A 26,460-nucleotide genomic window follows, 5' to 3' on the forward strand; every position below is an offset into this window, starting at 1 on the left:
AGTGAGGGAGTTATCTGCGACAAGTCTTAGCGACGACGCTAGGGTTTTAGCGGCGGCAATAGGTTATTAGCGGCGACACCCCTGGAGGGAAAACATAGCGCCCTTTTTCCTCATTTCCCACCGTTGGATGAAAAGCAGATCGAACGGACATGGTTGATTTGACGCGGATCGACATTGTAGCATCATTAGCGGCGACGCCTTTAGCGGCACACCAACTATTAGCGGCGACATGTAAAATGTCAATTACATGTCGCCGCTAATAGCCGTTGTCGTCGCTAATACCGATATTTCTTGTAGTGCAAGGGCTAAAATGAATTTTTTTTCCTAAAAAGTAATGGCAAATGGTGAACAATAAAAATGTTGGGGCTAAATGTAAACACATGCGTAAATGTTGGGGTTAAATGTAAACACATACGCAAATGTTGGGGTAAAAATGTAAACCGAGAAAAATACAAAACAGACACACCATCATGACTAGTTGGTGACCGGTTAAAGGCCCGAAAATAAAATGTTTTCTAAACTATAATGTCAAATGAGAAACAAAAAATAAAGTCGGGTTGTATTTTTCTAGTATTTTTCTAGGAACATCCGTGAACAGTAAGAACTTAAAACTACTATAAAATATTCCTAAAACTACTATAAAATATTCCTAGAACATTAATACGAAAGTATCATAAATGAGGCCTTGATTGAGATAAAACTCTCTTGTATTGCTCCATTCACGTACATATTAAATGTCATATTTGGAAAGTGATTTAAAAATGCAAGTGTTCGAGTTGTATTTTTCTATATAGAGACACAAAAAACACTAATAGTTGCTAAGTTTGATGCTATATACAGTTGAACAATACAATAAAGATTCAAAACCAATTGAACTCGCATCATGGGGGATATGCATCGTGACACAAGTTGAAGAAGATAAGATCGTAATAAGAATACTCCTTATCATACTAAGCATCATTGTCACAAACACATGCTTAGCCCAACTACAAACATTTTTCGGCAGCCCGAGCCTACCTTCATCAACAAAAAAACGAGGAAAAATTAACTTCCCTACAGGCCCAATTTGTGTAATACTATTATCTTCACGTCACTTCTTTTTCCTATTTATGAGTTCTCCTTTATACCCATTTCTTGTAAATTCATCAAACATCCCGAAGGAATTACTTAATTCCAAAAAGTTAGGGTTGGGCTTGTTCTCTCTACAGTCTCGATGGGAGTGACAAGCTTTATTGAAGTAAAGAGGAGAAACCAATCAAGACTTGATCAACTTAAGCATATTAGTTTCTTTTGACACTCTTTAAGGATGGGTGAGAATCCATGACATATTGTGAAATATATTCACAATACGAAATGAAATTGAGTCAAATTTAAATTTTAAATTAATGTTTTTTTTCAAGTATAAAATATCTAACATTATGTCTGTCATGTTCAAAATTTAACATGATATTAACTTTTTTGTAGTTTATATCATGTTTCTCGTGTTTATCGTGTTTTGTATGATAAATTATAAATTAAATTACATCAAAGGCTTTTTACATGTTTATCATGTTGACCGTTTATTATCGTGTTTTAATAATGTCGTTTTTGTGTTAGTAAAGCCAAACAAGACGTCATGTCGTGTCGTGTGCTTGTGTTATATAAAAAAATTGTCATTGTTGTATTACTAAAAATACGACACTACTGTCCATTTGTTTTTGTGTTAGTAAAGTCAAACAAGAGGTCATGCGGTGTGTTCGTATTATATAAAAAATTGTCAATTGTGTTAGCTAAAAATATGTTACTATTGTCCGTTTGTTAACCCTACTTTTCCGTATGGTATTTTTGGTATTGTAGATATGTGCACACTAGTGGGCTTGAGTTTTTCTTTTGGTATTGTAGATATGTTCACACTAGTGGGCTTGAGTTTTTCTCTAAAGAAGCTCCTACAAGGATGACATCACTCGCCACTTCCTTCATCTTGATATCTTGTAGTGTTGGTTGGGTACTTTTTGAGTTGTGTTTTCGTAGATATTGTGAATTCTGTTACAAAGAGAGTGTTGTCAAGCAAAAAAGTTGGATTAATGGGATGCTGGTATACAAAAATTTGAATTCCTTTTATTGGTTAATAGTTGTGTTTAGCTTGATAAATTTCACAATTTACTTACTTTCAGGCATAAATTACAAATACAAAAACGAAGATGAGGAATTATTGAAGGCAGTGTCAATAAGTACAAGTGTTGCCATGGTCGGCGCAAGTAAAGATGAATTGCCAAAGATCTACAATTCAAGGTGACCATGAACAAAGTGAATTAACTATTGAACCAAATGAGGATATGTTTAAAATGTGAAGAACCACATGAGGAGGTTAATGACGGAAAAGAACATGAAGCTCATTTCACGAATATAAAAGCCAACTCTTGAAGATATTGATGGCTTTAAATCGATCTACATTTTGGGTCTATACTCTCTTTATTCAATATCTTTTATCCTAACACTTTACTGATTGGCCTTAACCCTCTTAGCCAATGCTCTTTTAGGTGTGCTTTTCTAAATTGTTATATTTGGATAAACCTGGATGATCACACACAAATGTAAGCATCATGTTCGCGTCCAGATCTTTAACTGTATGCTACAAAGTTCTGTCATAAATAACATTTCTATCTAAACATAATGTAACATTGGGGATTATTAGAATGCGCGCCATTTGGGCAATATGCTAAGACACCGTTGTACATCACAACTAGGCCAACACGAGAGGGTTTGAATTTGGGTCACTCGTGGCAACTAGGCCAATAGGAGATGGTTTGTGATTTGGCTCTCAGTTTGTCTAAATGGATATAATTTGGTAATAAGTAATATAATGAAAAATTAATTAGGATGCTATAATAACTAAAACATATCAAAATACTTTTTTGTTAATGAATTTAGAATTTCAGATGTCTACAAAGTTATAATTGACAGAAAAAGTGAAACACTTGGGTATTGTCAAAACAGAAAAGGAAAGCTTGGATGAGGTTGTTTATGCGTTAATGATTTTTGTCGTGAAGAATGGAGTCTTTGTGAAAACGATTGCGCAAATGCTGTAGGCAAACAGAAAAATAAATAAATATCAAGGGTCCATGCAGTCATGGGGGAAAGAAACAATACCCTCAAATTAACTCGGTCTATTTGAATAATTGAATGTCTGAGCTTCCAACATTATGTACAATATTTTTCGATCGTTAATTGCATCTGTTTATAAAAGGTCACTCTTTATTCTGCAAGACACACAAGGTTTTCTCTCATCTCTTCTTCCAAATTCGAAGCTTTCTCATTTTCACTCTCTGTCATTATACCGCCATGGTAAGTCATGACGCCTATCTCTATATATATAACACACACATACACACATTTGTGTGTACGTGTAATTATTTTAATGGTAACTCGATCGATGTCATGCTCATATATATTCCATGTGAACTTCTCCATGTTCGCAGGTTGAGGAGACACCGAAGACAGGCTACAAATTACATAGCGGCCTTAGCTTGAAGCCCAATGGTCAAAAGGGTGGCTTCAAATCTTCTGGTTTCATCTTTGGTAAATCATTACTTGTTTGTACATAGTTACTAGTGAATATTAAAAGGCAAACGTCTTATACACCTCAATACGATCAGTAACATTACATACACCAATTTTTATTTATTTATTTTTTTTTTTTTTGAGATTGTGGTTGAAATAATGGAAAGCTTACGTGATTAACCTCTAATATATTTTAGTTCTCTTATTTCCTCACGCAGCTGGTCCGAATATATACGTTAGTAGAGGGGCAAAAACAACAAAATTAATAGCCCTTAATATCAAACTATAAGTTTTTAACTTTTTATTGTTAAAAACTAGTTTATAACCCGTGGGCACCACAGATTAGAAAGGTAAAAATAATTTTAATTAATTTATAAGGTAATTATTGAGCAATGATAAAAAAAATTAATAATTTAATAAATTATAAATAGATATTACAAATAAATTTTTTGTTGACATGTTTGATATGTGTAAAATGGAGGAGTGAATTAGTGGAAATTTAATTAATGAGGAAAAACCTTAGAATGACAAGTGGCAAATAATTAATATGAAGCTCTAATTGATTGACACGTGGCAAATGTGCTACTCTTTTATTAGGTAGGGAGAGGAGATTGGACCAGGTATTATGGGTCTTAGTTAAGAGGCACATGTGAGATACAAAACCATATAAATATGAATATATATGTAGTTATTTGCATATCAAAGGAAAACCGTTTTTTTATTTTTTTATTTTTTTTGGTTTTTTCTAACCAATCTCTCATGAAAAAATATGCACATATCAATTATCCATATATCTTTCTTAAAAACATCTTTACACAAACTACAAGTTGAGTTTGTCAAGTATTAAGCAACTAGTTGTGAGACCCGTATATTATACGGGTTGATTAAAACAAAATGTTAAGTACGAACAATTAAATAGAAATTTTTTTTGAATTTGAAATTGAAATAAGTGAAAATTATGAGAAAAAACATGCAAAAGATAAATAAATTAAAATCATGTGTTTAGTGTACTAAACGGATTAATTATAACAAAATGTTAAACATAAAGGTTTAAACTATAAATTTATTTGAAATTGAATTTGAAATTTAAAATTTAAAATTAATAGTCATTATGGTAGGTTTAATTTATAGAAACTAAATTAATGATATATTGAAAATGAAAATTAAAATAATGACAAGTGGAAAATAAATATATCTCAAATTATGACAAAATGACATGTGACTAATTTTATGAGAAAATGACATGTGACAAAGTCATTTTCATTTATTAGGATAGAAGAGTCTGTAAAAGAGTTTCAAACCTTTATACAATTTTTTTAAAACTTCTAAATAATTATAGAGACTACAAAAAATATGAGTATTACAAGTGACAAATGTCCCGGTTAAACAATTTAGTGTTGACATATTGCCCCTATTAATTTTTAAATAATACACACTAAAGAGTATTTAAAAAAAATCAATTTACAGCTGCTATTCTTATATATAAATTCCTAACTAAATCAATAAAAACAGTACTTAAATTGCCAAAAAAAATACAGAAATTCGTTATACAAAATTCATTATATATATATATATATATATATATATATATATATGTTGAGTTTCAATAGATAACCATAATTAACCAAGGAACCAAGGAACCAATATTTTTTTCAACTTTTAGAACTTATTTTTTAACAAAAAAAAAAATACAGAAATTCATAACTTTTTATCATTTTTCCAATGATATAAAATTTGATTTTTTTTACGTCAAATTCACAATGTGAATGTTCAAAAATTCACAACGTGAATCTGGATTCATACGGTGAATCCGAAAAATATTTTTCACATTCACAATGTTAATATATGAATTTAGATATTTTTATATTTTTTTTTCGATAAAGAATAAGCTCTAAAAATTGAAAAAAAAAATTCGTTTCTTGAAGAAACCATAATTATGTTTCTCTATTGAACTTTTCCATATATATATATATATATATATATATATATATATATATATATATATATATATATATATATATATATATATATATATATATATATATATATACACTAAAAACATAAAATTTTTGTAATACCCACTTAAGACAAAGAAAAAAAAACCTCTAACTTGTGTGATGTTGGTTTGGTTTCGATTATTATTACAAAATTGCTTGAACTTTTGAACTATATTCATCGCCATGACTTCGTGTGATATTATATATTCTCAAAATAACCATTTTTGTGTTTTCCAAATTCACGTTTCTTTTCATTTACAACAACAACAACAACAACAATAATAATAATAATAATAATAATAATAATAATAATAATAATAAAATAAAAAATAAGACCGCTAAAATTTTATAGGGCTTGTTGGAGTTGTTCACAATACTTAGAGTTGTTATATCTATAAATACTATGTCATCAAAGAAAAATAACACAAGTTTTCTCAAAAACGGGTCTAAATGGGTGTTTGTTTTATCTTTTAAAACATCATTTAGCTTTTAGGAAAAGATAAAAAACTAAAAGATATTTGGTAAAAGCAACAGATCGTGTAAAAAACTATTTTTGGATATAAGGAAAATGAAGTTTTTGAAAAAGTCAGATAAACCTAACTTTTTTCAACTTTTTATAAAACGACTTTTGTCATCTCAAAAGTTAAGCCAAACACACCCTAAATATATAAATCATTAAGGATTGAAAAGTGGCCAGTGCATTTGCTATTACCGTAAGAATAAAGTCAATGAGAAAGTTCTGACAATGTTTGTGAACGCACAAGAACTTAATTAACATTTATTACCAACACATAAGTCTAAATGATTAACTACATCACTAAATGACTATTACAAATTCCTTGTCGTCTCTAACTTTAGTCTTCTATGTCATTCCTAATCTGAGTACGTCACAATACAAGTGTTAGATTTGTAAAGCTTAAGGAGTATTATTAGGTTCAAGTATTCAAGGGAAAAGGATGAGTATCATCTAATCCTAAAGTTAAACCCCTAGATATAATTTTCAAAGCATTAGAAGATCTTAGGTTATAAGCTTGGAAAACATCACAACATAAATGAATTATAAAGTTAACTTATAACAAGTCTCAACAACAAAAGCGGTATGTGCTGCCTATACAACTGCTCCCAAATACAACATACAACTACTCACAAACCCCAAGTTGATATATAATCAATACATTTGACAAGTCAATTAGCTCATTGAAAGGTAATCCCGAGGCAAATATGCCAAGGTGATAATGGTTATAAAGATATATAGAGAAATAAGACAAAGTGTAATCCCTTCATAGAGGCTCGAGAAATATCATGCTTTGTACAAGTGAACAATGGAAACAGTACCACGTGAATAGCTTGCAAGACCTAACCCGTAATCTTTCATAGATTTTGATACTTTCGCATGTGAAGCTCTAGTTTGGAAGTCACTCACAAGACTTGCAAGTTTCTTATTTGGATTCAATAGCAGCTGCATTACATAGATGTCTCAACCCATCCTAAATCAATGAACAAGTAGAATGCTCAAAATAGTTTCATCTCAAATAAACTGTTTTAAAAACGGTGTAAATGTCTTTGAAATATTGTTTTTATGAATGCAAAAAATACTTAGTATTCACTTGCAGAAAAAAATTAAATTATGTGAAATCAACTAATCAAAAGCATTAGAATAAGTTTAAGGATATGTACTCTAAGTTTAACTTGCCTTACCACTAACATTTGGGATATAATGGCACTTGGAATTCTGAGAATCGTGATTAACACTTTCAAAAGAAAGTATTTGGATGGTACTCCCCAATCTTTAACTGGATAAGACTCGGAAGTTTTTGAAAACAAGAACAGAGAATCAGAAATATGGTTTTTGTGAGTACCGGGTTATGATGACCAAAAAATGGTTATAAACCACCTTTGTTTGAAAGCTGTCACAAACAGTTTTTTGTCTCAAAGTTGTCCAAACTGTCACAAGACAGTGTGCAACAGTCATAAACTATCATAACTGAATATTTAAATAAGGTCAAATCAAAGGTCTAAAACTTGTTTCATTTTCAAGAATTTGGGTTTCGTGAGTACCAGATAATGATTGCTCAAAGCTCGACCCTAGACAGGGGCTCTGCCCCTTCGACCCCACCGACTTCTCCTTTCAATGATAGTCTACTTTGAATCTTGAATTAATTTAAACAAGTATGCACTCCTCACACTCCTTACTTGTTTAATATTAATCAAGAATGATTTTGGTCAATAAGTCAATTGATTACACTTAAACACAATTAGTTGTACCACCAGAAACATATTCAGATTTAAATGTCATCTCATCCCTTGTTCCTTCAACTAAATAAAGGTGACAATCAGATCTAAAAGATTTAGCTTTTCTAGCTCTAGTACTCTTTCGATGTTTTGGCACAAAATTTGTACCACTAGAAACATCTTCAGCTTGAGTTGTGTTCTTGCTGAAAGATTTCTGAATCATATCCCTTGGTCTAGCTATAGATGTAAATCTTTATTCATCAAAGATGGCAACTCTTGACTCTATAACAACGTTTACATACACAGAGTCATTAGATTCTAAAACATAAAATCTGTAAGATTTGGAGTGCTCAATATATCCAATGAAGATACAATCTATACCACTTTCACCTAATCTTTTCCTTTTGGGTTCAGTGAGCCTTACAACTGCTCTACAACTCCAAACCTTGAGATAACTCAAATTTGGTACCTTTTGACACCAAAGTTCATAAGGAGTATTCTTACTCCTTTTGTTTAGAGTTCTATTCAAAATATAACATATAGTCAACATAGCTTCACCGCTGCCACAAACACTTGTTTTTTCAGCTCAACCCCAGCTACGGGCTCTGTCCCTTAGACATCGCCATGTGTTTTCTCCCTTTTACTCTGTTCCTAGGGTCGCTTCCCCCAGACTTTGTTCTCTCAACTCAAACCCATCCAGGGGCTCTGTTCCTTCAACCCTGCTCCAACGGGCGCTACCCTTGGACCTCCGTTCATTCGGCTCGACCCCAACTCGGGGATATGTCCCTTGGACCCCACTCATAGGGTCGCTGCCCTCCGAACCCCCGTTTGTTTAGGGGCTTCTCCCTACATAAAAGTCTACTTTGAATCTTAAATAAACTTAAACAAATATGCACTATGTCCCTTCCTCACTTGGTTAGTATTCATCAAGATAAATTTTGGTCAAAAAGTCAATCCATTACACTTAAATACAGTTAGTGAAACAATTCACCAACACTTCACTTCCCTTCTAGGGTTGATTAAGCAATTAGTAGATACTTATGATTAACAATTACACTATTTATCGATGATAAAATAGTTAAAATTTAGCCTAATCATGAACTTCAACCTTAATTATCTAATTTTAATCATTGCATAACATATAAGAAGTAATAAGGAAGCTGAAGAAGCAATATAAGCCAAATTTGACAAAAATATGGATATTAAACGAATAAGTGGAGCTATGTTTGGCACCTACAAGACCAAGTCTAGTAAAACATCTGCACAATATTGAGAGAAATGTTCAAATGTTGTCCAAACCCATCAAAATCTTGTTTTAACCATTTTATAATTACACCAAGATCTATGATAAAAATATGTTTATCTAATGATTTTAAATATTAAAACTTTATTAAGTTCCATAGAAATCATATGAAAATTGAAATTTCTCAAATACCATTAATAGCTCTAGATTATCACCAAATGTGTTAGAAAATTACTTACTAATGTAAGTTAATGACATTACATCGGTTTTAATGAACAAAAGTTGCATCATGTCATTAATACGTCTTGAAAACGTCATTAAATCCATAAGTAAACTTCAAAACCTCAATTAGTATCAATTTCATGTGAAAAGATGACAACTCCATTAGACCCATAAGTGAAAATATCAAAATATGATGAATTCCTTAGTTCAAGCAGAGTTTTGAAAGTTTAAAATAAAGATAAAAATAGCATCAATTTCATGTCAAAACATTTAAAATCGAAATCCACCATAGTTAGGATTTCAAGCTCCAAATTAACATGCAGTGTAATAACCCAAAAACTTTGGTAAAAGTTTTCATTTAATACTTAGAAATCACATTCATGCTTGTTATCCAAAATACCATTACATAACATATTGTAAAAAATATCAGAGTTTCCAAAACAACTAGTGTTGAAAACTGGAGAGTGCACACCGCACCATCAAGCCAAGCCCTTAGAACCGGAAATACCTGAAACACCTAACAAAAATGTAAGCATGTTCTTAGTGAGTTTCCCAAAATACATAAATCAGATAATCATATAATGTCATGCACATATATACACATAAAACTGTCATGGACTCCTTCTATGTTCTTCAACCTAGATGCCATGGGCTACCACCATTGTCTTATAACCAACTAACATGGGCTCCCACTCATGGTTTTACCAGGTTCCATGGGCTCCCCCATGGTCTTCACGCAAATCAATACACACCAAATAAAAAACAATTGCATAATCATTTACAGAGATTTCACATCAAGTAATGGGCAGACAATGGTGCCTTCGACCCATCAGTATACTAAGAAGACTCACCTTAGATGTTGAACATAAAATCTTGACTACTAGCCCAAAACCACACACTAAACAAATATACAAAACACCCTAATTAGAGTTAATTCACAACTTAGACAAAGACCCAACATCTTAATTTCAGACCCACCATCAAAGCCCAAATGCCTAACCTACATTAATAGGCCTAAGATGAAAGTCCTAGCTACAATGGGCCACATAGCCCAATAATGCCCAAACATGACATCAATGCCCCACCAAGAACAAAAGTCCAATAACTCTGAATAGGTCCAGGATCAAGGCTGAATAGGGCCCAGTAAGCTTTCAAGCCCAACGAAGCCCAACTTTTTGTGGTGCGTACGCCCAGCGAACCATATCAGCCCTTGCATAAAAGTCTATTAAGTGCTTAATGCTTAAGGTTTAACATCCAACTTCAGATCTGAGTCTATTAAGATGTCTCGGGCATAAAGTTGGCAACTTTAGCCTTTTCATGCCACATGGGCCCCCATTACCTCAATTCTCCCATTAAGACCACATTTGAGACCTTCGACTCATGAACGGTCTCAATACAACCTTCAATATGGAAAGTTTATGCATCAACCATGTTCAAGGAGATTAGATATAACAATCCTAGCCTCTGGAGTTGCACTACACACAAAATAGGGTCTAAGAACCAACAATGGACTTCATAACAAAACCCTAACTCAAACTGGAAAAAGAGATGGCAAGGTTTGAACCTTTTACCTCTACAACCTTCCCAATGAGCTCCAAATGTAGGATCCAAAAGCTTTTCCACATCTAATGCTTGCTTCAACTTCCTTATCCTTGCTAGAACACCAAAAAGGAGGTATTTGAGGTACTTACAAGCTCAAGGGGCACACAGAAAGGATTTTAGGGTTTTAGGGATGTTAGAGAGTGATGGAGGATGATTACGGTAAGGTCCAAATGACTTGAGGGCGTTAAAATAGGTCACAAGTCTGAATATTAGGGTTTTAGTCATGAGCCACGTACGCCCCACGTACGTGGTGCACACCCGCGATCAACTTCCCTTCGTATGCTAAGCGTATACCTATCTACGCCCAACGTATGTAGGGACCCTTTTGCAATGAAATTTCATTCCAGGGGAAAAAGTGTGATTACCTGAACCTTGATCGTTAGAAATCTCCCCCACCTGAACTAGACTTCATCCTCGAAGTCTACTAAAGCGAATAAGTCTGGTTAATGCTCTCTCATCTTGTCCTCCGCTTCCCAAGTCTATTCGGAGCGCCTCAGGTGCTGCCATTGTACCCTAACCAGCTTCAACACTTTTTTTCGAAGGGATTTAGTTTTTCTATCCAAAACTGCAATGGACTTCTCCACATACTTTAGGATCCTATCCACTTGAATATCATCCAAAGAAATAACTACAGCCTCATCTGCTACACACTTCTAGTGCTGAGACACATAGAAGGTGTTATGGAACTGACTTAACACATCAGGAAGATCTAGCTAATAAGCAACCCTACCAACCCAGGAAGCAATCCTGAATGGACCAATGAGTCGGGGCCCTAGCTTGCCCCTTTTTCCGAAACCGGATGACACTATTGGAAGGTGATACCTTCAGCAAAACAACGTCTCCCACTTGGAACTCGAGATCCAAACGACGTCGGTCATCATAACTTTTCTGACGGCTCTACGCGACTCGTAGCCTGTCGCACAACTACTGAATTAACTCGGTGGTCTTAAGCACTACTTCGGTGCTTTCCATGACCCGATTCCCAACCTCCCCCAACAAAATCAAGTCCTACACCTCCAACTATACAACATTTCAAACGGGGGTCGGTCAATACTAGCTTGATAACTATTATTGTATGAAAACTCTACTAGTGGAAGGTAAGTATCCCAACTCCTTCCAAAGTCTAAAACACATGTCAGAAGCATATCCTCAAGTGTCTGGATCGTTTGCTCGCTCTGCTCATCAGTCTGAGGATGGTAAGTTGTGCTGAAAAGCTGCTGAGTACCCAACTCCTCGTGAAACTTCCTCCAGAATCTATAGGTGAATCGAACATCGCAGTCCGAGACCACAAGTACCGGCACTCCATGCCTGACCACCACCTCCCGCACATAAATAGCTACTATATTCTCTGAGGAGATACTCTCTAAAATCGGAATAAAATAAGAACTATTGGTCAACCTGTCCACAATAATCCAAATGGAAACAACACCCTACGCCATTCTGGGCAATTTCGTGATAAAATGCATGGTGATCTCCTCACGTTTCCACATGGGGATGGGTAGCGGCAGAACCTTGACATGTGTTCTCTGATGTTCGGTTTTGACCTTCTTGCAGGTCAAACATCGCTCAACAAACCACACAACTTCCCGCTTCATGCAAGGCCACCAATAGCTCTGTCTCAGGTGTTAGTACATTTTTGTGGCCCTGGATAAATAGAAAAATTGGATCTATGCACCTCCTCTAAAACCTTTTGCCTCACTCCCTCAAATGTCGGAACCCAAACCCTGCCACACTGATTCGGTAATCTTCGGTTGTCTCAAACAAACAAAGAATCAGGCCCCTAAAAAGCTCACAAACTCACGGATATCATCCCTCAGTATGAAATGACACCTTGTCTTCTTTTTCTCCTCATCCGCAACGTACTGCAGAACCAATAGTGCCCTCTCCCAAAACTTGGCAGTGATCTCCGCCTACAGTCTTGGTAGTCTACTGCAGATCCTGTAACTCTCTCACCAAACATTGTACCTCAATGGCCAGTGCAAACTCCCAATAAAACCTCCTTACAAACTTCTCACAAGTCATCTCATCCACACCCTCTGATCCCACCTCACGGGTAACCTCCTCCTACCAGTCTGGTGCTCGGTCCCTCAGCATCCAAGATGCGAACCCCACTTTTGCCACCTCGGGGAAAAAGCTTGTGCGATGGGCATTCTCCATGTCTGCCACCTATCGTCGACTAGTAATGGGATCCCTGAGCCCAAAGAACTCAGGCTTACCACAGGCCTTGAACTCCCGAAATGAGGGATCTTGGGCCCCAATCTGGCTGCAACAATCTCGGCTCGAAAAGACCTGAGTCGCTCCTCCATGATCTCCATGATGCCCTCCTTGACAGTACCAAAGATCACCGTGGTAGCATCAAGGATGCACGAGTAACCTCTTCCGCAATGAGATCGGATAGCCTCTCATCAATGGGCTCTGGACTAGAGCCTAAACCTGATCCTAAACCCGAACCTCGCGTGATCATCACCATTCTCAACTGAAAAATACCAAATAATACAAATTGATAAGGAAGTTCAAGGGGGGGGGGGGGGGCTTCCTCCTCACTGGAACCCTTAGAGCTTCCAGGTCTGACATTGTTTTGGGGTACATGTCCTTTGTTTTTAGTAGTACGGGCCCAATACTACCTTCCACACCTACCTGTACCTTCCTCAAGGTCATACCTGATACCTCTAGATCACCCAAATAAAATAACACCCCCACATAATATATCATGAACTCAAATCCTAGATTATTATAGGATTTCTCATCCTCACCGAACCAGAAACTTAAATCAATCATAGTAAGTTGCCCTATGCATGTAAGTTATACACAAATAGAATCACATCGACTGTCAAATAAGCTTCTACCTTAAACCAAAACCAAATAAGGAAAATAAATAAGGCAAAATCCATCATTCTAGGGCTGTACAATCCTAGACATATATAACTTTGAAAGCATACACTTAGCAAATAATCAATTCAACATCAATTTCCAAATATAACTATAGCATGGCTAGCACATTGGGAACACTTACTTGAGCTCCGCCGATTAGGCGTAATTCACTCTCCCCTTTTTCTTATGAAAACCGTTTTAAAGCAAATTTTAACCTTTTTTGTATTTTTTGTTTTTTTATTTGAAAAAGGGTTTTACCATTTCCCTGGTTTGAGTTCTGACACACCCAAGAGTATGCCCGAATCCCTCAAACCAAGGCTCTAATACCAACTTGTAACAACTCAAAAACATAGGTAAAAAATTTCATTTAATAATTAGAAATCACATTCATGTTTGTTATCCAAAATACCATTACATAACATATTGTTCAAAAGATTAGAGTCTCCAAAACAACTAGTGCGAAATACAAGAGAGTGCACGCCGCACCATCAAGCTGAGCCTTTGCCCTTAGAACCAGAAGTACCTGAAACACCCAACATAATTGTAAGCACACGCTTAGTGAGATTCCCCAAATACATAAATCACATAATCATATAATGTTATGCACATATACACATAAAACAACCATGGACTCCCTCCATGGTCTTCAACCGGGATGCCATGGGCGACCCCCATGGTCTTCACGTATATCAGTACACACCAAATAACAAACCATTGCATAATCATTTATAGAGATTTCACATCAAGTAATGGGCCGATATTGGTGTATTCGACCCATTGCTATAGTGAGAAGTCTTACCTCAGATGCTGGACATAAAAGTTGCTCGACTACTAGCCCAAAATCTTATACTGAACAAATATAGAAAACACCTTAATTAGAACTGAGTCAAAATTTAGATAAAGACGCAACATCTTATTCTAAGGCCGACCATCAATGCCCAAATGTCTAACCTACATTAATGGGTCGAAGATCAAAGTCCCAACTATAATGGGCCACATGGCGCATTAAGGCCCTAACACGACATTAATGCCCCAACAAGAACAATAGTCCATTAATTCTAAATGGGACCAGGCCTAAGGCTGAATAGGGCCCAATAAGATTGCAAGCCCAACGAAGCCTAACTCTCATATGGTGTGTACGCCCAACGTACCACATCAGCCCATGCATAAAAGTCTGTGACATGCTTAATGCTTAAGGTTTCAACGTCTAGCTTCAAATATGATTATATTAAGATGTCCTAGGGCATAAAGTTGGCAACTTTATGCCCTTGCATGCCATATGGGCCCCCAATACTTCAATTCTCCAATTAAGACCACATTCGAGATCTTAGACTCATGCATGGTCTCAATACAACCTTGAAGATGGAAACTTTGTGCATCAACGATGCTGAACGAGCATAGATCTAACAATCCTAGCCTCTGGAGTTGCACAACACACAAAAGAGGGTCTAAGAACCAAAAATGGACTTCATAATAAAACCCTAACTTAACCTAGTAAAAGAGATGGCAAGGTTGAGCTTTTTACCTCTACAAGCTTCCCAATGAGCTCAGAATGTAGGATCCAAAAGTTTTTCCTTGTGTAAGGCTTACTTCCACTTCCTTCTCCTTCCTAGAACAACAAAAAAGAGGTATTTGAGGCACTCACGGTCTCAAGAGGCACACACAAAGGATTTTAGGGTTTTAGGGATGTTAGAGAGTGATGGAGGCTGGTTAGGTTTAGGTCCAAATGACTTAAGAATGTTAAAATAGGTCACAAGTCCGAATATTATGGTTTTAGTCCTGAATCACGTACGCCCCGCATAATGCTTGGTACGCCCTGCGTGCGTGGTGCACACCCGCAACCAACTTCCCCCGATACGCTAAGCATACACCTATGTACGCCTAACATACGTAGGGACCCTTTTGCAAAGAAATTTCATTCCATGGGAAAAAGACTAATTACTTGAACCTTAATCGTTACATGCAAACTTAAAATCAATTGATAAAAGAGTAGTATGAAGATGTATTAAAATCCGAATAATCAAAAATTTAGTACATAAATACCATCAGAACATCCTAATCATAATGAAATTTATTACTTAGGGATATCCCCAAACACTAGACAAATTTCTAGAAGAAGTATGGAAGGACTATACCTTCCAAGGTTCTAAATTTATATACAAGCTTAACTTCTTCAATTGAATATTATGTTCTCTTCTAATACTTCTTCTAGCTTAAAGGCACCATTCCCTCCTTAAAAAATTTCTCTCTATCTATATGCTCAAATGAAGGGAGGGAAGTGTTCATATGTTTTTCGGCTCTGCCATTTAGCTACTTTAAACCCTCAACTTCTCATTCTTCAAGGTTAACCACTAAATTATGTCAAACAACCATCCAAATTCTAATCTTTCTGAATTAACACTGCCTAATTTATTTCCTGAACATTTTGGTCCAAAATATTAGTTAAGGCGAGGTGAAATCGTGTTTTACAAAGTTTACCATTTTAGTCCCTCCATTATTTAATTTTATTTTAACCCAACATTAACTTGCTGATAACCTTTAAAAAAATTTCAAAATACTTATTTTTATCAAAAATGACAAATTCGAGCCTTAAAATACCGATGTTACATTTACAATTTTAAAATTGTTGGTATATATGTTACCTAAAGGGTGTGGTGTCATCCATGTCTACCAATATTTGGTGGCATATAGGCCCCATATAAACATATTTGTCATTTTTATCATTTTTTTGCCTTTAAGTAGGTTTGGTGTCATCCATGTCATTCAAGTTTTTTTTTTTATTTTTTTTTTCAAAATAAAAAAATATAGCATTTTATAATAACTAGTATTGTAAAAATATCAACTATGTACCGATTAATCTATTATTAGTCCTTAGGTGATCCTTGGGCAACTAGAATGTGTCTAGCGTTTAATCCATGCCTATCCAATAAGCAAAACAGTAGCAAACAAAAAAAACATTTTGAATAAGTTTTATCTCAATAGAAACTATTTATGAAATTGTTGTATTAATCATATTAATATATTTTGTTATGATATTACTTATATTTATGAACTTTGTTATGATATTAGTTATGTTTAATTTTTTAGCAATTAAAGTCCTGATTAGTGTCCGTCTAACGATTAATTCCTTAACCCCAGTCCACCGACTAGTAAAAACGTTTTTATAACCTTTATAAAAAACCATGAATATTAATTTAAACATAAACCTAAAGTTCTTTAATCACGAGATTGAAAATTATATAAATAAAAACTAAAAATAGAAAATAACAAGAAACTAAAATTATGTAAATAAAAATTCAAAAAGACATAAGTTAATTTGTAGATTAAAAATTTACAATTTATATTTAGCCTTAATTGTCGTTTTGACCACTAAAGCCGCTTTTGCATTAACAACATCGTTTTTGTGAGTCGGATAGTTTCATATATATGCTTATCAAAGTTCATATTTAATTTTGTCATTTGCAACATCATTTCATTGGATCGGCTCTACCTACCGATAAATTTGAAGATTTCATATTTAATTTCCTTTTTACTTTTGCTTTGTCCCTTCCCATGGGAGGAGGAGACAATTATATCTCTTCAATGTCATTGTTGTCAATATTAAGATTGACGCAGATGTGACCATCCCATGGCCTTTATTGTGAGTTCGAATATGATTTTTTTTACTTACTAGACTTGGAAAAATTTCCAATGTTGCAGTTTCTTTCCACCTAAAACTTTTTTTGAGAACTTCCTAAACATGTATGAATTTAAAAGGCTTTACCATGTCGTTTTGGAAAGTCAGGTGAGTTTTTTTAACAAGGTGGACTCGTTTCCCCGGTTTTCCAATGGTTTTGAAAGTTAGTGTAAATTTCGTTCTAAGGCATAACAAGATTGTTAATATTAGCCTATTTTATGTTACATTGGTCATGTGACCGGTAAGTGTCAAGACATTTCACACCCCTACGAAACTGGTTGGTAACACGCAACCAAAACCGATCCCACAATTGGTCATTCCATATAGTCACTTGTTTGCAAACATCTTGACCACCAATGGACGCCTCTTCCCCACATCTATATTCTACCTTTTGGTAAGAGTAATTCTTAATTTTTTCCACTAATTCTATGGATATGAAATTATATGAAGTGATTTTTACAACTACTTTTTGTGCTCTGAGTAAGCCTTCTAATTTCATTGTCCGTGGAGTAGTGAATCCAACTACCGAATGAAATGAGAATTCTATTAATTTTCTTAATCACACTGGCTAATTATGCATCCTCTCTAGGTTCTCCATATTCATCATCAATTTCTTCTATTAATCTTGTAGAAGTACCACTTTATTTCCTTCTTAATTTGTACATCAGTGTCATGGAGAATACCATGCATCGCATTGATAACATGGACCTTGGATTCTTTTTAGATGCAATTCTTTATTAAATAGTTTTCTAAACTGATTTCCACTTTTATTTTCCATTGGTGTTGACTTATATATTTCATTGTGTTAAGTTTATCCTCTCTATCACCTTCTATATTTCTTCTATATTAGTTATTGGTTTTTTGTTAAACAACTCTAGTTTATTTTTATTACACCTTTTTCAGCTACAACCATAGTTTAACTTAACCCTTTTGGGTTTAGAAGTCTTAGGTCATTCCCTAATTTCCTCTTGCACACCATTAAGGAATTAGCTTAGAAAGATTTCACCGGCTATAACTTCTAATGGAGTTACTAAAGACACAAAATTTGTTTCTAATCATCAACTATTCCTCTTTTTTAGCTTGTAAGAATTGCTTACATAATGTACGTTCTAAAGAAGATCTAGAGACCTGAGTGGGACACCATTAAACTGCTCACACAATTTACCTTCTAAGTTCATCTCTAACTTTCTCTTGCACACCATTAAATGTCGATATCTATAGCTTACTTCCACTAATCATGAAAAATGATCTCGTTTATGCATTTCTATTGTGATTTATTGATCTTAATCCATCCTGTTTTCTATCCACTCTCATCCATAATAATTTAGATTTTCATTGATGTTAGTTAATTGCTTCATGATCGCTTAAGGTTCCTTCCATTGATACGAATCAAAATTAGTTTGCATCGCTTGGATCACCAACTCACATTTTTCCAAAATCAATTGTAAATTTTTCATTCCACCTTCCATTTCTTCCATACATGCATTATTTGATCGAGCTCCCACAGTCGAAACTTGCTCCAGTCCAAAATTGATGTAAAATTGAGAAAGAACATATGAGTGAATGATCATACATAAAACTAATACCTGATTGAGAGGGATCCTTTCAGTTTTATCAAAACAATAATGAAACAAATAATGCCCTTCTAGCAAAAAGCCTTTCTTTTTAACACTCATCTTTAGGCTATGAACAAACCGAATGAGCACAAACGAGGTTTGTTCAAGTTCATTCGATTAAATTTAAGCAAACAAATGAACCAAGACGAATGCATAAACGAGTGAATTTCTTTGTTCATGTTCGTTTGTTTAATAAATTATTTTGTTCATGTTCGTTATGTTCGCTCATTAAGGTGCTAAACAAAAGTAAGTGAAGAAACATAAAAGAACGAAGATAAACGAATGATTGTAAACGAACATAAATGAAAATAAATAAATGAACATTTTATGGGACATCAAAAGCTTTATCGTTTGCAAATATACATAAGAACAAGTCTCAACAAAACACAATGTGTTAATCGCGAAATTTAACAAGTTGCCTTTTCTAAATTAGAGATGTTTTGGATATCATTGGTTTCTTTTATTATACATTGTGTAACCGATCAAAATCTCTATCATACCGTCATAAATTTACAGGTTTGGTGGCTTTGGAGAACATGGGATTCATATCAAACATATTGATAATGTTCTTATACTTTATGAACGATTTGAGTTTCAACATTCCCGGAGCTGCAAACACAGTGACAAATTTCATGGGATCAACATTCCTCCTCTCAATTGTTGGTGCTTTTATTTCTGATACTTACATCTCCAGATTCCATACTTGTCTTATTTTTGGAGTGATTGAAATAGTGGTAAGCAAACATCCAGCACAAGCTTGTAGTAAGATAAGATCCATATAACAACTAATCAATAATATCATGTATGATTGATGGCAGGCTTTCATGATTGTGACAATTCAAGCACATGACACAAGTCTACATCCAAAACCTTGTGGTCTGAAGGAGAGTTGCATGGAAGGAGGTATAGGATTAATGTTCTACACCTCCTTAGCATTGCTAGCATTAGGTGCGGGTGGTGTTAGAGGTGCTCTTACGCCTTTTGGGGCAGATCAGTTTGACACAACAAACCCAAAAGGACTCAAGGCCCAAGGAACATATTTTAACTGGCTTGTGCTCAGCACCACCTTGGGTGCAGCCGTGGGTGTTATGGGATTTGTGTGGGTTAGCACTAATCATGGATGGTGGTGGGGATTTTTCTTGGCTACCATTTCTAGTTTCTTAGGGTTTACATTATTTTTAATGGGGAAACCATTTTACCTCATTCAAGTTCCTAAAAATAGCCCGATTCTAACGATTATCCGGGTTCTCTCTCTCTCTCTCTCTCTCTCTCTCTCTCTCTCTCTCATTGGTGCGAGAAACATGAAAAATATTAATGTGTAATGATTAACGGGAATTTTTTGTTAATGCAAACTTCCATAACTTTGTGCAGGTGGTTATAGTAGCTATGAAGAACAGAAAGTTAAAACTACCAGAAGTTACTGAAGAATTATATGAGAGTGGCAGAAATGAGGCCTTGATGGGAAAAAATCTCTTTCGTACGGGTGAATTCACGTATGTATATTTATAGACCATGTTTGGAAACGTAATTAAATATTGTTTTTTAGGTATATTTGAGTTTGAGTTGTATTTTTCCATAAGTAAAAAAAAAATAGGAAAAAAAAACACTTAAGCGCTAAGATAGATAGTGTGCATGTGCAGTTGGTTGGACAAGGCAGCAATTATTCCGAATGATTCAAAACCAAGTGAACTTGCACCATGGGAGATATGCACTGTGACACAAGCCGAAGAAGTAAAGATCCTCATAAGAATGCTTCCTATAATACTAAGCACTGTTGTCATGAATACATGCTTAGCCCAACTACAAACATTTTCACAAGCCCAAGGAAACTTCATGAACAAAAAACTTGGAAGCGTTGACTTCCCTGCAGGGTCAATTCCTGTAATTCCGCTTGTTTTTATGTCAGCTCTCCTTCCTATTTATGAATACTTCTTTGTACCCTTTGCAAAAAAGTTCACCAAACATCCTCAAGGAATTACTCAACTACAAAGAGTTGGGGTGGGGCTTGTTCTCTCTGCAATCTCTATGGGAGTGGCAGGAATCGTAGAGGTAAAAAGGAGAAACCAATCAAGAATCAACCCACTTGAGCCCATTAGCCTCTTCTGGCTCTCTTTCCAATATGGTATTTTTGGGATTGCCGATATGTTTTCATTTGTGGGTTTGCTTGAGTTTTTCTATAAAGAGGCTCCTGTAGGGATGAGATCACTAGCGACTTCCTTCACATGGATATCTATGTCTCTTGGGTACTTCCTAAGTACGGTGTTAGTGAATATTGTAAATTCTGTTACAAAGAGAGTGTCACCAAGCAAACGAGGATGGATTCATGGGATTATTTTGGACAACAACAATTTGAATTTGTTTTATTGGTTGTTGGCTGTGTTGAGCTTGATAAATTTTGCAATTTACTTGCTTTCAGCCATAAAGTACAAGTACAAAAAAGAAGATGATGAACTATTAAAGACAGAAATGGTGTCGACGACTACTAGTATTGGAATGGTTAGTGCAAGTGAAGATGATATACCAAAGAGTACTACTCAAATAGAATTTGCTCACGCTGAAGCAACTGTTGAACCAAAACAGACTTAAAGCTCGTTCAATTCCACACATATAACTCTTGAACACATTGATTTCCTTTTTCTTTTTTCCTTACATTTTACTTATTGTAAAATAGGGAGTTAAAATAGGGCACGCAAGACGGACGTGTGTGATTTATTTAGGGTTAATCTCATTGTACCCCAAACAACTATCATTTTCTATTTTAAAAAGTTTGTTCACGTTTTTTCACATTCTAAGGGCATGAAATCCGTTTTAACCTATTATTAAGAACCTAAGACTCATTTTAACCCATTTCCACTACCAATTCATGTATATGTGGCGTTACGGAGGCCATGTGTAAACTACCTGTGTACCTATTGACTAATGAATAGAATTTGTCAAGACTTTGGTTATGTTTGGCGTATTAGCCGAGACTAGCTGATAAAAATCAATGTTTAGTAAAACTAAAATCAATGTTTAGTAAAACTAGCTGAAATATATAAAATTACATAAAATGACATGTAAAAATATGTGTTTTTATAATTAATTAAAGGGTGTATTTAGAAAATTTTAAAAAAGCTCCTAAAAAACTAGTCCAGGTAGCTTTTCAAAAAGCTAGCTTATAAGCCATTTTTTGGCTTACCAAACACGACAACATAAAAAAGCTTGCAAAATAAGCTAGTTTATCAGCTAGCTGTGACGCCCAAAACATATCCTTTAATTCTCATATCCACTCCCATATTAACAAAATCAAAACCAACTATGTTATACTATAACATGTAAATCATTCAGTAAATACAGAAAATTCAAACCCACTACAAAAGTCACATGCTTTCTATTTTCGACTCCTTGTTCATGTTTTAAAATGCACTTTGACTATTTCAGTAAAAATAAAACAAACCCATTTTTTAAAATAAAATGGTTATCGATTCTTTAGTAGTTTTATAAATAGCAATCGTCACCTCTAAAATATGTGTTACAAATTTTCTTAAAGAAAATTACAAATTTAGCCAAAAACCCTAATTACTTTGTGGAAAATAGCCAAAAAAATCCAAATTACAAAAATAACCCTTAAAATCACAGATGGATTAAGCTCATCTGTGATTTCGCATTTCCATCTACAAATGTACAAGTGCCTAAAGAACAGATATGCTTTAGGCATTTGTACGTTCGCAATGGAACAGTCCATCTGCAATTTCCTTCGGTCCATCTGCGATTTTGTAATGGATTAGTATAAAAACGTTTTTTTACTTCATTTTTCACTCTCTTTCTTTGAGAAACTCTCTCTCTCTCTCTCTCTCTCTACGATTTCCTTAGAGCCGTCGTTGACGATTTCTTCAACAATCCCGAAAATATGGTAAGATCTTAACACATTTTTTGTTTTAATCAACATTTATTAAGTGTAGGTTTTGTTTATTTAGGATTTATTATATTAGTTTTTGAAAAAAAATACAAACTATATTGTGTGTTATTGGGTAATTTTGTTGTATTTGATAGATATAGTAGTATTTATTAGTAGTCTTGGAGTTTTGATGCTATTTGATTAGTGATTGTATGAATGTAAAAGTATGCAATGCGTAAAGTGTACATTGGGTTGTTGTACATTTGGTAATTTTTTGTTAATAAGTTTAGTGAAATGACTTTTTTTAATAAGATAATGATTCTTCTTGATTGATGTGGTATTATATTTGCATTTTTTAGTCCACATGCGGTTTAGTTTTTTTTAAATTAATTAGTGTTTGTTTACTTGTCGTTGCTATGAAAAAATGGTTACAATATATTATTGTTTTTCAACATGATTATATAAATTTGAATGTTGGTTTACGCATTATTATGGTTGTAATTTGAATGCTCATTTATTTATTCCATTTAATATACGAATATTTTAAAAGAAAATAGTTGTTTAGTTTTCTAATATGTTGTTGTTTTTCAGTATGATTATAGAAACTTAAATGTTAAAGATATTGTCAACCTAAAAGGATCGGGGTGCAACATTTGGGAAGTGTTGGAGGCGCTACATGGTGCACAATGCGAAAGTTTTAGACATACCGTGTTTGGTTACTTGTTAGACGTTCCTCAGTTATAAGGGGATGGGTTGATATTCCATAAAATGTTTCTTCATTAGCTACGGTCGGACGCCGTTTTATCTCCAGATGGCATAAAACGGTTATATTTTAGACTGAGGGATACGAAAATGGTTTATGGCCCAGAAGAGTTTTATTTGATAACCGGGTTTAATTTTGGTGTGTATCCCAAGATGATTGGGAAAAAAGTCTCAGAAAAAAAAAGTTAGTAGTAAAAAAAGATGTTTATTCCCGGAACGTCTATTTCCGAACCATACAAATAGTTCGGTGACGTTACAACTTCAAACTTATCAAAAAAATTAAAAAGCTTACAACATGTAAGCAATAATTGCCAAAAACAACACCCAACTATAAACGAAGGCTATCTTCAACTTCTTATTTTCTGATTGGAAATGTTTATTAGACTTAGCTACCTTAGTTATTACCATAGAAGATTGGTCATTCTCTTCATCAACCCAACTAATAAACCCGTATTTTGGTCCCTATAAATTTAAAGATAGATAAGAACAATAGTTATCATATAAATATGAGGGCATAAATATTAAAGAACTAAAGATCATGATACCATATATGGGCAAGCGTAAAATAATCTTCTTGGGTTTTTAGCTGTACCCGGTATCCTAATGATACGTTCACCTCCTCAATTTCAGTATATCATTCGCCTTATTAATTTGATCAAATATGACTAACTTCACAGATTATTTTCATGGAGTGAGTATTATCCATTTATACAAGAATTTTTATTGCAGACAAGTACACTACCTTGTCTTGTCAATCATTAAAGTTTGACTATGAATCCAAAAAGTTGAACTATGAACTATAGACAAGTACAATGTCGTGTCTTGTGGATCAGTAAAATTTGACTATAAAATCATTTGGTTTGACTATGAATCCTTCAAGTTGAACTATGAAGTGCAGACAAGTACACTGCCTTGTCTTGTTAATCAGTAAAGTTTGACTATGAAATTATCTTGTTTGACTATGAATCCTTCAAGTTGAACTATGAAGTGCAGAAAAGTACACTGTCTTGTCTTTTAAATTAGTAAAGTTTGACTATGAAATCATATGGTTTGACTATTAATCCTTCAATTTTTTCTATGAAGTGCAGACAAGCACCAACTTGTGTATATTTATAATTTGATTCGTGTGATGATTGTAAAACATTTTCATTGCTTGTGAAAATGAGTACTTACACTGAAAGAAGCTTTTGTCATCAATAAATATTCTTTCATAATCTTGAAAGAATAAATACTAATACCTTTACAGCCAACAAGAAAACAGATACTAACCGCTTTGAATTTTTTTTCGTGGCTTTAGGTTGTGTGGTATGACATCTTTATTTTATTGAGTTAGTTAATAGTTGTAGGTAATGTACCTCGTTTAGATTTTACTTGTCACTAATATAAATATGTTTTTATGCAGATCCGTACCTTCCTTAGGTGCATGATACCGTTAACATATTTGGGTTATTTACCCCTACTTGGCAACTATCTGACAATAATGTACTTTGCGGTGGCTTTGGACGGAAACCATGAACCCATACTCTTAGCATTTGGTTTAGGAACCTTAGAGTGTGAGGAATCTTGGGAATGGTTCATGATGAAGTTAAAATAATTTTTAGGTGATGATACAGAGGTTGGTTTCATAAGAAACCTATGTGATAAAATAGTTTGTTGTTGAGAGAGTCTACCCAGATTTGTATCATGGGTATTCTCTTAAATATATAACTCGAAAAATACGAGATTCTGTCGGACATAATGATAAAGAAGTCGAAACGTTGTTTTGGAAGTCATGTAATGCATATAGTGTTCATGAATTTTACTTGTGTTTGGAAAGCTTGCAAAGTGCATGTAGGAATCCACCTTTTTGCACCTTCCTTAGGAGTCCAATTTTCTGGCTTGACAATATAGCAATTTCAAAACGGGCACGAGCATTTTTCCATAAAGTAAGTTACAATGTTAAATTGATTGATATTCCTCAAATTGTAAAAAATATATCCATCTCCACACATGAGTTACCTATAACAACAATAATTGAGTTAATCAATCAGTCGATACAACTGGCGTATGTTGAAAGGGATGAAATTGCAGGTAACTTTATAGTTATAGTTTGTTTTTTCTTGTGTTATTATTTATAAATTAACAAATATTGCAAGGAGGATTTATGTTGGTGTGACCCTTTATGCTGAGAATAAGGTTCAAAAGCGTGTGACCATGTCTTATAATTGGGAGGCAAGATGTATTTATGGGGATACATTTGAAGTCGATGACAATTTCGACACCAGCAAAGTACAACTTGAACGTAGGGTATGTAGTTGTGTGAAATGGAAAAAAAGCGGTATACCTTGTGTGCACACTATAACGATTGAGTAGCAAGTCTTGGCAATCATATCGTGGATGTACTCAGAAAACAGTCAAAGTTTAAGTTATGTAATTAAAGGTCTGTGATAATGGTCTTTCTCTATTTCTTCATCTCTTTTCTTTCTCTCTCTCTCTCTCTCTCTTATACACACACACACATATCACTAAAAAAGATGTTGTTGGTCGATTGTGAATTCTGGTTCATTCCATATGTTTTTTTTGCAGGGATGAAGAGAAGAAGATGGGTACAGTTGTGAAGGAAGATTTTTGTCATTCGGATATATCTAACACCATGGTAATCAAGAGACTGATAGTATTACATTTATGAGCTTCTCAAGGTAACTTTTTCATTCAATATTTCCCCTACTCTTTAATCTGTTCTTGTTGTTGTCAACCGAGGTGGACCCAACGGTTTGAAATTTCTTCTATTAGAGTAGTCTTAAATTCTAGTTATTTGTTCTTCTTGATACAGCATGCCCCCA

General features: G+C 34.4%; 1 protein-coding gene across 1 annotated transcript; it reads left to right on the forward strand.

Moving 5' to 3' along the window:
• The first annotated feature begins 3,224 nt into the window (after positions 1–3,224).
• Positions 3,225–21,769, forward strand: LOC145073430 (protein NRT1/ PTR FAMILY 4.5-like). The gene is made up of 6 exons (XM_079019980.1): positions 3,225–3,324; positions 3,459–3,558; positions 19,516–19,733; positions 19,818–20,243; positions 20,371–20,492; positions 20,640–21,769. The coding sequence occupies exons 1-6, from the start codon at positions 3,322–3,324 to the stop codon at positions 21,583–21,585; spliced, it is 1,815 nt and encodes a 604-aa protein (XP_078876106.1). The 5' UTR covers positions 3,225–3,321; the 3' UTR covers positions 21,586–21,769.
• Positions 21,770–26,460: the final 4,691 nt, after the last annotated feature.

This window comes from Lactuca serriola, chromosome 9 (genome assembly GCF_051521515.1).
Source record: "Lactuca serriola cultivar US96UC23 chromosome 9, Lser_US96UC23_V15, whole genome shotgun sequence".
In the NCBI taxonomy this organism is placed as follows: domain Eukaryota; kingdom Viridiplantae; phylum Streptophyta; class Magnoliopsida; order Asterales; family Asteraceae; genus Lactuca; species Lactuca serriola.

Coding starts and splice junctions, on each gene's coding strand:
- LOC145073430 (XM_079019980.1), top strand. Junction 20,244..20,370: donor CGATTCTAACGATTATCCGG/GTTCTCTCTCTC, acceptor AACTTTGTGCAG/GTGGTTATAGTAGCTATGAA. Junction 20,493..20,639: donor TTTCGTACGGGTGAATTCAC/GTATGTATATTT, acceptor GTGCATGTGCAG/TTGGTTGGACAAGGCAGCAA.